At 43.7% G+C, this 14,045-nt stretch overlaps 1 protein-coding gene across 1 annotated transcript; it reads left to right on the top strand.

Moving 5' to 3' along the window:
- Window positions 1–7,557: 7,557 nt before the first annotated feature.
- Window positions 7,558–11,828, top strand: msrb2 (methionine sulfoxide reductase B2). The gene is made up of 5 exons (XM_018741725.2): window positions 7,558–7,777; window positions 8,179–8,285; window positions 8,516–8,592; window positions 10,299–10,446; window positions 11,505–11,828. The coding sequence occupies exons 1-5, from the start codon at window positions 7,666–7,668 to the stop codon at window positions 11,625–11,627; spliced, it is 567 nt and encodes a 188-aa protein (XP_018597241.2). The 5' UTR covers window positions 7,558–7,665; the 3' UTR covers window positions 11,628–11,828.
- Window positions 11,829–14,045: the final 2,217 nt, after the last annotated feature.

Raw genomic sequence — 14,045 nt, 5'->3', positions numbered from 1 at the left:
GGTCTGGGGTTCGAGACCTGCTTGGGGTGCCCTGTGATGGACTGGTGTCCCGTCCTGGGTGTGTCCCCTCCCCCCTCCAGCCTTGTGCCCTGTATTGCCGGGTTCTGCTCCGGCTTGCCACTACGCTGCTTGGGACAAGCGGTTTCAGCCAGTGTGTGTGTGTGTGTGTGTGTGTGTGTGCGCCTTGCTCAAGGGAACTAGAGCCAAAGGTGAGATTCAAACCTGCAACCTTTGGGTCCAAAAGGCAGCAGCTCTGATCATTATGCTACCAGCTGTTCCGTAATATTTCAATAAAAATTTATTCATTGAAAACTACTCCTTACCTAGACCCCCAGTCAGCTGTGGGGAAAACCCTGCCAATGACTGCTTTGCTGTTCATAAGTGATATTCTAACTCTGTTTATGGTTGCTTTATGGTTCCTCCTTCCGACTGTAAGCCTTTCCGTATCTTCTTGACTGAATGCAAAGCCAAGCAACGCAAGCTGTCTGCTGGTGTTACCTATTTGCAAATATGTCCACACACCACAACTCCACCCTAATCAGATGCAAAACAGTTAGGCAAATCCTTCTGTTACCTGCATCTCCTGTTATATGTGCTTTAGACATTGGCGCTGAACCTAAATATTTATTTACATTTGCATTTATTCATTTAGCAGATGCTTTTGTCCAAAGCGACGTACATCTCAGCAAAAGTACAATTTATCCATTACATTAAGAGAAGGAGACATAGCTGCAGGCATGAAAGTCTCAAGCAAACCTAATTTGTTCCCTACCACTTGCTGCACCGAGGTTCATCGTTCAAGTAGGTGCATAAAACACAGGACAGACAAATCCTGATACCCTCCTACCAATTTTTTTTTTTTTTTTTTTAAATATTATAAGATACACAAGCAAGCAAATACAATGCCGGAGTAGTGGCTGATTAAAGGCTTTATCTGGTGATGCTCATGAAGTTACGGTGCATGAACTTTTACACCGTAAATGAGCTGCAGAGATCTTGGGCAAAGTGAGTCCAGAAAAGGTGAGTTTTCAGGCCCTTCTTGAATGTAGACAGAGATTCAGCAGTTCCAAGTGAGAGGGGAAGGTCATTCCATCACAACAGAACTGAGAACCTCCACGCTTTACTTTTCATGTGCGGGACCACCAAGCGAGCAGAAGTAGAAGAGTGAAGCAGTCTGGTTGGGGTGTAGTGGTTGATCAAGACCTGTAAATAGCTGGGAGCAGTTCTATTGATGCATTTGTAGACAATAACCAGGGTCTTGAATTTGACTCAGGCAGCTATTGGAAGCCAGTGGAGAGACATGAGAAGAGGAGATACATGGGAACGCTTTGGCAAATCAAACACAACTTGTGCAGCAGCACTTTGTAGAAGCTGCAGAGGTTTGATGGCAACGACGACTTTATCAGAAAGTGAGCGACACCTCGATTCAGAGCAGTACTGAAACTGCAATAAATAAACTTCACCTTCATATACAAAAAAGTGTCGTTGTGTATATAAGACTCAAACCATTTCATTGATCACCCTTTCAGTCTCTTCCAGTCTGGATTCCAATCTGTTCTAGAGAGGTAGGATCTGGTGGTTGGCAGTCAAATGCAGTAGACATGTCAAGTAGAATGAGGATTAAGGAAGTGGATCTTTACAAAAATTTACCCATTTTTATTCTATAAATTAGGGGGGCGTGGTGGCGCAGTGGGTTGGACCGGGTCCTGCTCTCCAGTGGGTCTGGGGTTCGAGTCCTGCTTGGGGTACCTTGCCACGGCCTAGCGTCCCGTCCTGGGTGTGTCCCCTCCCCCTCCGGCCTTACGCCCTGTGTTACCGGGTTAGGCTCCGGTTCCCCGTGACCCCGTATGGGACAAGCGGTTCTGAAAATGTGTGTGTGTGTGTGTGTATATAGTTTATATTGAATGTATACAACTATCCAGAGACTTCATGAGGTTATTTGAGGTTATACAGAATTAAAATAGCTTCTTTCTTTCTTTCTTTTCAGTTTTCAGATGGTAAATCAAAATGTCCCATATTATCCTCCTTGTCATGCTTGTACCTAAATTGGAAACATCCTTTGGAAGAGTCCAAAATATCTTCCGTTTCAAACAGACTCTCGTCATCAGCAAAGACACGTTGAGCCTTAATTGTGATTATAAGATAAAAGATATGCCAGCTTTCCTGAATGTCTTGAATGTCCTGGAATCACAGTTGATTCTCAAGCAGAGATTAAAAAAAAATGGTCACAACGATAACAAGAAGAGACAGGGGAATGAAACATGATGGAAATAAGAGTGACATGGGAGACTATTATCAAACAAGTGACAGGTCAGTAACATCAGCCCTGAGTAAACAGTTAGCTGACTGGGCGTATTACATCACTCGATCTGTTAGAAAAGAAATAAATAATTTCAAGGCTGTGTCCTGAAAAGCATCACAAATTTGCCAGACCAGGCAATCACATTATCTCATGCGCTGTGCCACGGTGTTCGTTTTGTATAAACAATTTTTCCCCGAAAACAGGTGGCCTATAGTAGTTTGGAACACTCTGCCCATTGTCGGCTAAATGAATTCCAGGTCTGAGCGCCTGGAAAGAGACCGTTGTAGCCATTGTCATAATATAATGTCATAATAATAATGGCGTTTCGGACTTGGACAGATGTTCTTTCGATGATGACGGATAATGTCAGAAATGCTGAGCCGCAGCAGTCTACTTATGACTTAAGGGCTTTGTAATTCATTAGAATTGATGTGAAAATAAGGTAAATAAATAGGCACCGCTGTTGTTGAAACAATAAGTAAGACAGCAATATGGTCTGATTTGTGACTTTAAGCACAGCAGATTTCGGTCCGTTATTAAGACCAAGTAACACAGATGGCTCTGGGATGTAGTCCTTCATTTTTAGCTGTAGAGGGCCTAATTTAGCAGAAATGAACAATGGCTCAATGTTTTTTTTCCAAGCAATGGTTCAGCTGAGCTGATTTCGCCACTGCTTATTAATGCATTGGGGTTAGAAAGGCAGTCTTCTTTACAGCACAACTTGGTTATTCTCGTTTGCCGCAGGAAGTGTTTGTTTTACCCAGGAATCAGTCCTCCTGGTCACGTGAACTATGTGGGGCTACTTCATGTACATAATTCCGGTGAGACTTATAATATTTACACAGTTGTGCATCTCTTGTTTAAATTTATTTATTCAGCAGACACTTTTCTCCAAAAGGACTTCCAATGAACTCTACGTAGTATTATCAGCCCACACCCCTTATTCACCACGGTGACTTACACTGCTAGTTACACTGGCTCACTCATCCATACATCAGCAGAACACACACACACTATGGGTGAACCTGAGCAGCATGTTTGGAGTGTGGGAGGAAACCAGAGCACCCAGAGGAAACTCACACAGACACTGCAAGAACATGCAAACTCCACACAGACTGAGCAGGGATCGAACCCACGTCCTTTCACACCACACAGGCACTCTGAGACAGCAGCACTGCTTGCTGTGCCACCATGGCACCCTTTTTAAGGTATATGTTTCGTTATATGCCCTCTGTCCAATGAACTCAGTTTATTTTTTTTTAATATACTTTGGCTGTGCTTAGTGTGTTACATGAAATAATCTTCCACCTGGTTTAAGACAGGTGTTCTTCAAACGTATCCCTTGGAGGCATTAGGACATTTTGAGTCAAAAAGACACCCCTAGCTTGCTGCTGTATTAAATTTTGCTTTCTTACCTATTTATTAGCAATTGCTCAGCATCATTTGATTGGACTGTGAGCCAACCACACACACTGACTGAAGCCACTTGTCCCAAGTGGGGTCGCGGCGAGCCGGAGCCTAACCCGGCAACACAGGGCACAAGGCTGGAGGTGGAGGGGACACACCCAGGACGGGATGCCAGTCCATTGCAGGGCACCCCAAGTGCGACTCGAACTCCAGACCAGAGAGGAGGACCCGGCCAAACCCGCCACGCCACCACACCCCCCGTGAGCTAACCAAACAGTTTCAATAACCGTTTGTTCCAAGCAAGGTTGAAGCAAGCTGGAGCCTATCACGGAGACACTGGGCACAAGGCTGAGGGGACACACCCTGGATGGGACGTCAGTCCATCGCAGAGCCACAACTAGGTACCCAGGCAGACAGCTGGGCAAAGGAACTGGAGAAATTGCAGTGTGCTCAAGAGCGCTACAGCCGGAGGCGGGAATCGAACTGGCAACCTTCGGAGCCAAAGCAGCCGCTCCAACCATGACATCACAACCCGCCTCAACTGTGAGCTAAATTACACATTAATTCAATAAATATTGGAGAGAACATGACCATTAAATTAAAAAATGTCAAACTGCCATGCCACTCTAAATTGCAGAAGCTGCACTCTGCTTTCAGGCCTCTTTGCATGAAGCAACTTTAGATTCTGGAGTTCTGGATAACTGCATCCTGCACGGTCATCTTTTCTCAAGCAGCTTCAGCTCTGAGCAGCTGCAATGGCCTGGATCGTGTGGTTAATGTGTAACACAATGTTTTAGAACAGAGCACCTGATAAGGAAAAATCAGACCCTCTCTGGCTCTGGACTTTAAACCCCTTTCCAGTGCTGTGCTCTGTAGGCGCTGGAGCTGTTGTGGAACTTAAAGGTCACCGAGTTTTCGCACGTCTATCAGGGTGTCAGCGTGCAGCGGAGGGCTGCTCGCTCGTAGGAAAACCATTCTGCCTGCACGTCTCTCCTTTTGCAAGACCGCTTGAGTCAGCAGCACATTTTGAACTTCACGTGTTTTGCTCAGAGATCTCCGAGTATCAGTCACATATGTTTACATGTAGGTTTTAGTGTGCTCTTCCAGTGTGCTGTGTGTGGAGACATTCACGTTAACTCCTTTTAGCAGAGAACCTCATGTTAGGAATTTGCACACGTGGGCCAGGCTGTGGGGGATGCGATGGTGCAGTGGGTTGGACCGAGTCCTGCTCTCTGGTGGATCGGTTCGAGTCCCGCTTGGGGTGCCTTGTGACAGACTGGCGTCCTGTCCTGGGTGTGTCCCCTCCCCCTTCAGCCTTATGCCCTGTGTTGCTGCCTTAGGCTCCAGCTCTGGCTCCCTGTGACCCCAAATGGGACAAGTGGTTCAGATGATGTTTGTGTGTGGGAGGCCATGGTGACTTCCCATCTGGAGTACTGCAACTCTCTCCTGTCTGGTCTTCCTGCTACTGACATCAGACCTCCATAGCTGATACAGAATACTACTGCATGAGTTGTGTTTGACTTGCCAAAGTGTTCCCATGTATCTCCTTTACTTATTTCTCTGCACTGGCTTCCTATAGCTGCCTGATCAAATTTAAGACCCTGGTTATGGCCTACAAATGCGTCAATAGAGCTGCTCCCAGATATCTACAAGACTCGATCAACCACTATACCCCAACCAGACTGCTACGCTCTTCCACATTTACCTGCTTGGTGGTCCTTTGCACGAAAGGTAAAGCAATGAGGTTCTTGGTTCTGGCTCCGTTGTGGTGGAACGACCTCCCCCTGTCACTCAGAACTGCTGAATCTCTGTCCACATTTAAAAGGGTCTGAAAACTCACCTCTTCCAGACTCACTTCGCCCATCATCTCTTAAGTTCATGTAAGGTGTAAATGTTCATGCACCATAACTTTAAGATGATGCCGGATAAACCTTTACACAGCTAATCCTGTAATTTAGCGTAAATGTTTATATGTAGCTCTAAAAAAATACTTGAAAGGTGATCAGGAATCTTTGATATTTTCATAAAGTTTTATGCAGCTACTCATGCGATGAACATTGATTCATATGGTGGAAAGAAACAAACTACACTTAAGAATCATACATCTGTAGCTATGTCTCCTTCTCCTATTGTGATGAACACATTGTATTTTCTATGAGATGTTTGTCGCTTTGGAGAAAAGTGCCTACTAAATACACACACACACATTTTCAGAACCGCTTGTCCCTTACGGGGTCACGGGGAACCGGAGCCTACCCGGCAACACAGGGCGTAAGGCCAGAGGGGGAATATAAATGTAAATTTAGTGGGAACGTACGGAATATAAAGCTATATAATGTAAAGCGGCTGTTTAATTTCAGGGCGATGACCACAGACAGAATAAACATTATAAAAAAAAAAATCTCAGTGTTGGGGACTGACACTCCGGAGTTCTGTCTCATGCCTTTCACTTGCAGGTGTCCCCTGGAGGTCGGTGGACAGGGCCGTCGCCATCTGTTGTATCATAAGGGCGATGCGAGCGAGGTTGGGGCCCTGAGTCAGTTTGATCCCTGCATGCATCTTGCGACAGAAGCCCCCTGAGCTGAGGATTGGCAGTGACGCGGCGGATCCACACCACCTGTTTTGACTCAGAAGGTTCCAGAAGGAGCGGAAGGTAAAGTAACAGAGCCTGCAAGTCCACCTGGGCCCCTTGCAGGGAACACCTCTGTCGCTGTCTGTGCACACTACCTGACAAAGGTAGAAATCCAAGTTACAGAGATCCCAGTGACAACGGGGCACTGTACAAAGAGCCCCAGGTTACTCTCTGGAACGTGTCAAGTAAGGTCACTTACAGTGATATAGTCACATCATCAAATCTTGAGCCCATACTCTTTCTGGAAGTGTAAACCTTGTAAACATATTCACTCATGCCCTGTATTAACATGAATACCCTTTCCCTTCCTCCTTCAGGGCTGCCGCATTGTATACACCAAATTTGTTCAAAAATATTGCATTTTACTTTGTTTTGGGATCCATTTTTCTATGGTTAATGTGCAACTGAATATAGAGCTTCTAGGCTGTTCTGAACTCCAGCCCAACGCTGTACTTTACCAAAGACACAACTATATACTTCTCTACAGGGTAATGTGTAACCACACTTTCTTCTGCACTTAGGTCACTGTATGAAGAACAAGAAAAATAACACTAATGTAAACTCAACACCATCACTGCCACCACCAAGAAAAATCAAAAAACATTGAAAATAGTACCCTGGTAAGAACTACAACTGTTGTAATCAATAGATTTATATATGTCATCACATGTATTTATTTATCAGATGCTTTTCTCCAAAGCGACTTGCAATGAACTCTATGTAGTGTTATCAGCCAACACACCTTATTCACCGTGGTGATTTACACTGCTAGATACACTACTTACACTGGGTCACTCATCCATACATCAGTGCAACACACACACACTATGGGGGAACCTGAACAGCAGGTCTTCGGACTGCGGGAGGAAACCAGAGCACCCGGAGGAAACCCACGCAGACATGGGGAGAACGTGCAAACGCCACACAGACTGAGCAGGGAATCCAACCCATGCCCTCTCACACCACCCAGGGACTGTGAGACAGGAGCACTACTCACCATGCCACAATTCCATAATATACCATGTTGCCCTCATATTGCTACATATTTTCACACCCTCTATTTTCTGTGAGATGTCTGTCGAGAAAAGCGTCTGCTAAATGGATAAATGTAAATGTACAACTGGCACTGTGGACTCCAGACCATCCTCTGCATCGTTGTCCTGTTTTATTAGCGTTCGGTCGGTTTCGCAATGACAAGTGCCCTTTCCCATGCCGAGCGGTTGGGAAGCGTGGCGCACTTGTACTCCACTCTCTTCCTACGTGACTGAAACGGCGAGCGTGTTGCAGGGAGCCGGACGCAGCGCGAGGCGCTCCGGTGTTAAACATGGCCCGTTTGCTTGCACACTACACCTCTTTGGCAGTTCGACGAACACCCGCCAGATTAATTCCGTCCGCAGGCCATCGACAGCGACTTTGCCCAGTTTGCACAAATTCAGGTACTGTATATCTTGCTTTTTCTTAATCACGGTATTGTATAGTTTAGCTTCATTTTTTGAAATTTGCTGGTTTTGGGTGAAAAGCCAAAAAAAAATAAATAAAAGGACTGGGTTTTTTCAATTGTCCAGATTAATTTTATTAGCAGTTATTGTAGCCTTCTGCTGTTTGTGTTGCAAATGAAATGAAGTTAAACAGCTCAATTAAAATGACAGCAAACGAAATGATGTTACAAAGTATGATCTGTCCCATGATTTGAAATAATGGGCTGTGTGACACAGTAAAACTGGGCTGATGGACCAGTGTGGACAATATGTGGAGAATATGATGAGCGGAACCAGACTTAGTGTGATGAAGGAGCCAAAGACAAAACAAGAAGACAAAAGACTCATTCTGTGACCAGGCACAAGCTCTCTTACGCGATACGATGACGCGCAAGTGGCCACAGACTGGAAGAAGAGGTTGACCCCAGAGCAGTATGTGGTGACCAGGGAGAAAGGTACAGAGGTGGTGAGTAGAGGACCCTAACGGAACCGGTGTCGGATTGCGTTCCATGTCCTTTGGCCCAGGTGCCCAGAAAGACGTGGGAAAATCTTGCACACGACACCTTTCTGGATGTTTCTTTGCATTGTCACTTGAACAGAGGAAATAAGCAGAATTGCCATATGAAGTGTGACAGATATGAAAGATGTAAGTGAGCGAGTCTTTGCACAAAGCCTCCCTCCACCTTCTGTGTGCAGCCGTTCAGTGGGATCTACCTGAACCACACGGAGGAGGGAATGTACCACTGTGTCTGCTGCGACACACCCCTCTTCAGGTAGGGGATTCTCTACGAGACAGGACTCCGATGCCGCTACCTTAAAGCGGTGCTTGAGGATGAAGAGAAGGCAGCTGCGAAAACTGAAAGTAAAAGTGAACGTCTAATTGCAAAATGATGTACCATGATATACCATATCATATACCGTGATATACACCACATCCGCTTTACATTGCGTACTGGAAACAATTTAAACAGTAGCCAGAAACAGCGTCACCGGTGACTGGTTCCTTCTTTCTTCCTGTAAAAATTTTTTTCCCAAAGGTGCTCAATACTGCTTTGATAAGGATCTACTCTAGTTTCTACTGTGGTATCCTTGTAAAAGTTTCCCTGAATACTCCAGTCAGAACAGCCCGCTCTAGAAATAATAGGAAAATTTCTAATGTACATAAATAATACCTAAGCCTGCTCTATAAATAATGGGGACAGCTGGTAGTGTAGCGGCTAGAGCTGCTGTCTTTGGATCTAAAGGTGGTAGGTTTGAATCCCCCTTCCAGCTCTAGACCCCTTGAGCAAGGTACTTAACCTAAATTGCTCCACTGACATTACCCAGCTGTATAAATAATTGTAAGTGCAAATAACAGTAAAATAAGTGCAAATAATAGTAAATTTGCCAATGCAGACACACACTTTCAGAACCGCTTGTCCCATACGGGGTCGCGGGGAACCGGAGCCTACTACCGGTAACACAGGGCGTAAGGCTGGAGGGGGAGAGGATACACCCAGGATGGGACCCCAGTCCGTCACAAGGCACCCCAAGCGGGACTCAAACCCCAGACCCACCGGAGAGCAGGACTGTGGTCCAACCCACTGTGCCACTGCACCCCCTGACAATGTACATAAATTACATAATAATAATGAAGCTGTGAAACTTTTATTCCCCAACATTCAATGAAACATCTGCAGCTTCTGATTTCATAATTTCCTACATCACCAAATGAAGAACGTTGACAATACTTTAAATTTAAACTCATTGGTTCTTCTGGCCAAGTACAGAGAAGTGGTAAAATAGAGTTCAATATGGGTACTTATCTAAGAGGACAGAAGCACATGCTGTAACCTTTGGTTCATCAGTTCCAGTCATCTGCTGCTGCGCTGGCCTAACGGAAGACAGTAGAACTGTTCCAGGGAAAACACATGACTGTAAATGGGCTGAACTGTAAAAAAAAGCAGTCTGTTCAGCGTGGATATAACAATATGTGCTTGTGGGGGTTAAGGTGGTAGGGCTGCATTTCTTCAGCTGTCTTTTTATATCATCCACGTTACTTTCAGTTTTTCTTCTGTCACCTGTTTACCATGTGACAAAAGTGAGTTGAGACTAAAAGAGCAAGTTCTATGTCTGCGAACCTTAAAGCTTATTTTCTGGGGAACCGGTCAACCTGGGCAATAGTTTGGTGACACAAAGTGGGCTGCCAAGTGGAAGCAAAGATCCCACAAGCGCCCCATTTTTGTGGGAATTGCTGCAAAACAGCTGGCAAGACATGCCAGGCTGATTTCCTGCTCCAACTTTGCTGTCACTGTAATTTACACCCTTGAGATATGTTTTGGTACAACTTAACATGAATGAAAATCCACTGAAGTGCCTATGATTAACAGTATTGTACCTGTTTTTGTTTGCTGGCGAGTGACAGCGAAACAGGAAAAGACTAAATGTAAATTCATGAGGTTCGGTCACAGTCATCTCCTACTCTTGCATCCATTTACAGCTCTGCAGCCAAGTATGACTCCGGGACAGGTTGGCCATCTTTCTGCGAGGCCCATGGAACATGGGAACATGACGAGAGCCATGCCAACATTCTGCGTCGCCCGGACAACTCGCTGGGCAGTGAGGCAACAGAAGTCATCTGCAAACAGGTAGGGCCAAGGGCATCAGAGTGTGTAAACAGGTAAGATTGTGACATTACTGCTGGGCCATTTATTAGTACAGACATGCGTCGCTTAACGATGGGGATACGTTCTGAGAAATGTGTCTTTGGGCAATTTCGTCATTGTGTAAACATCATAGTGTACTTATACACACTGAGATGATATAGCCTCAGTCTAAGAGTGTGCTTATACAAACCTAGATGGTATAGCCTCAATAATAAAGTGTACTTATGCAAACCTAGATGGTATAGCCTCGATCTCAGAGTGTACTTATGCAAACCTAGATGGTATAGCCTCGATCATAGAGTACAGTAAAAAAGAGTACACTGTAAAATAATGATAAAAAGTACAGTAGATACATAAAGCAGTAACATAGGTGTTTATTATCATTATCAAGTATTATGTACTGTACATAATTGTATGTGCTGTACTTTTATAGGACTGGCAGCGCAGCAGATTTGTTTACAGCAGCTCCACCACAAACACGTTGAGGAACACGTTGCGCTACGTCGCTAGTTGATCAGAATTTTTCAGCTCCATTATAATCTTATGGGACGACCATCGTACATGTGCTCAGTTGTTAAACGGTGCATGACTGTATTTTCTGACATTAAGATAATGGTTAGAGCTGCTGGCTCGCACTCTGATGTTTCCTGGTTCGAGTGCTGCCCTTGCTGCAGCATTTTGCCACAGAGGTCTCTTTTAAAATAAAGGAATTTTAAGCCGCTTGAATAACAAATTGTTGACTGTGATCAGCTTTTCCTGTCTGTTACTTTAATGGTGTCTTCTAAGTTAAACATCCCGGACACTGCGTAATATACTGAAATAGCTCAATGGTCATACAAACCCACCTATGAAACCTGGTGTTATGGGGTTCTTATAAATGAGCCAAATTTGCAGGGATTTTGCGAATTATTGGAATGATTTTCTGGAGACATTTTTTTGGTCTATTTATAACAAAGTGTAGGTTCATCCTTTAAGAGAAGTATTTACTGATGTATGTTCATCATGTTTTCCTGTTCTGATATTGTGCTTTGTTTATGCAGTGCGATGCCCATCTTGGTCATGTGTTTGATGATGGACCGGATCCCACCGGCCAGCGGTTCTGCATCAACAGCTTGGCTTTGAATTTCAGACCCAAAACCAACAAACGTAGCTGTGATATGTAACACACCGAAGAGTCCAACATCTGTCTATGTGCAGTAATATGATGGAGCTGCCAATATTTGCTCTACAGTCCAGACACAAACCTCACGTCCCACAATATTAGTTTTCTATAATTTCTCTAGGCTGTTCTTTGCAGATTGTTGTTTGCTATTTTGTCACAAACTACTTCACTACAATAAAACCATTTGGACAAAATATGAACAGCTAGTCTGTGACCAATTCAGTCACTCTTGAGAATTTAAAATGTCTTTAGAAATCATGCTGTGAAAATTTTGCATTAGTATAATGGTGTTATACAGTACGACTGATAATTCGTGGCAATAAAGTAACTCTAAAAAGGAGTTAAATTCGTTCAAAATCAAAGAGATATGAAGCAAAATATAATCAATAATACTGGTCAGATTCAAGATTAAAAGTGACTTTGCTGAGATGTTTAAAATAGTGTATGATGACTATGATTCACACACACACACACACACACACACACACACACACATGACCTCAACAGAGAAGCGGAAAGAGCACAGACAAATGCTGTTTTAATTTTAGGAAGCAATACAAGTTCTTGGGCAGTGAATACATACATTTACATTTATGCTGATATTTCTTCAGATGCTTTTCTCCAAAGCGACGAACATCTCATAGAAAATACAATGTGTTCGTTACATTAGCAGGAAGAGACACTTAGATGCAGACGTGTGTTTTTTAAATGCAGTTTGTTTTTTTCCACCATATAAATCAATGCTCATCACATGAGTAGCTGCATAAAACTTTATCAGAATATCCACTTTTCCTGATCACCTTCCAAATATTTTTTTTTTAGAGATACATATAAACATTTACGTTACATTACAGGAGTAGCTGTGTAAAGGTTTATCCAGCATGATCTTAAAGTCATGGTGCACGAACATTTACACCTTACATGAACTTAAGAGATGATGGGCCAAGTGAGTCTGGAAGAGGTGAGTTTTAAGACCCTTTTTAAATGTGGACAGAGATTCAGCAGTTTTGAGTGAAAGGGGGAGGTTGTTCCACCACAGCGGATCCAGAACTGAGAACCTCTGTGCTTCACCTTTCATGTGTGGGACCATCAAGTGGGCAGAAGTTGAAGAGTGAAGTGGTCTGGTTTGAGTGTAGTGGTTGATCAAGCCTTGTAGATATCTGGGAGCAGTTCTACTGATGGATATATGGCTACCCTGTGTTGGTGTCCTGTCCAGGGTGTAACCCCTTCCTCAGCCTTGTGCCCAGTGCTTCCAGGATAGGCTCCGGTTCACCACGACCCTGCTCAGGACAAGCACTTGAAAGGAAATTGAAATTGGATTGATGTAAGTTAGACTCGTATACAGTGTTTTGTTTTCTAATTAACCTTCAATGTGTAGGTCATATGTTTTTTCTCCATTGTTTTGCATTTACTCACTTAGCTGACACCTTTCTTCAAAGTAACTTAAGTGTTAAGATACGTACAACTATTTACCCATTCATACAGTTGGGTAATTTTACTGGAGCGGTTCAGTGTAAAAACCTTTTGCTCAAGGGTCCTACAGCAGTATCTGAGGTTCAAATCAGCAACCTTTGGATCCAAAGGCAGCAACTCTAACCACCAATATACCAGCTCCTCTCACTACTTCTACAGCTTAAAAAAAGATATTCTTTAATTGACAGACAGTTGGATTTGGATTTGTTAGCAAAAGAGTCAAGATGTCCAGTGTATAGTAATCAATCCGTTTTCAGTAATCATTTGTCCTCACCAGGGTCACGGTGAATTGGAGCCTATCCCAGCCAGGAGCATTGGGTTCAAGGATGGGGGGTTCACACTGGACGGGACACCACTCTATTACGGGGTAGCCACTCACACACACACACACACACACACACACACACACTGATTCTCCTATTTACACAGACTACGGGCAATTTAGCATCACTAACTGACTTGGACTGCATGTCTTTAGACTTTGGGAGGAAACCAGAGCACCCAGAGGAAACCCGTGCAGACATGGGGAGGACATGTAAACTGATGAAAACAATTTTGGACAAGTCTAAGTAAACGTGTCAATGTATTGTACATTTTCACACAAAGCATCAGTATGACATTGCAGATTAAACTGTCCCAAGAGGCACTCACTTTAAAAACATGTTATGTTATGTAAATTACTCAAGGTCAAGTGTAGCACTTAAACCCCTGGATGTTACAATTAATTCTTTATCAGTAGTGACGAAAATGTACAAATGGACATGGAAAATAACACAGGAAGTGTGAAACTATAGTTTTATATACCTTATTACATCAATAATTATAAGCAAAAACAAAAACTGGTTCCATTTCATATCTGTCCTTCTTTTTTACACTTGTATTAATTTTAGTAGAACCAGAGAGAGAAAAAAATATTTTGCATTCAATTTGCATTTCAAAAGCAGCA

Source organism: Scleropages formosus, chromosome 7 (genome assembly GCF_900964775.1).
Source record: "Scleropages formosus chromosome 7, fSclFor1.1, whole genome shotgun sequence".
In the NCBI taxonomy this organism is placed as follows: domain Eukaryota; kingdom Metazoa; phylum Chordata; class Actinopteri; order Osteoglossiformes; family Osteoglossidae; genus Scleropages; species Scleropages formosus.
The sequence above is the reverse complement of the archived record's forward strand: the minus strand, read 5'-3'. Positions and strand labels throughout refer to the sequence as shown.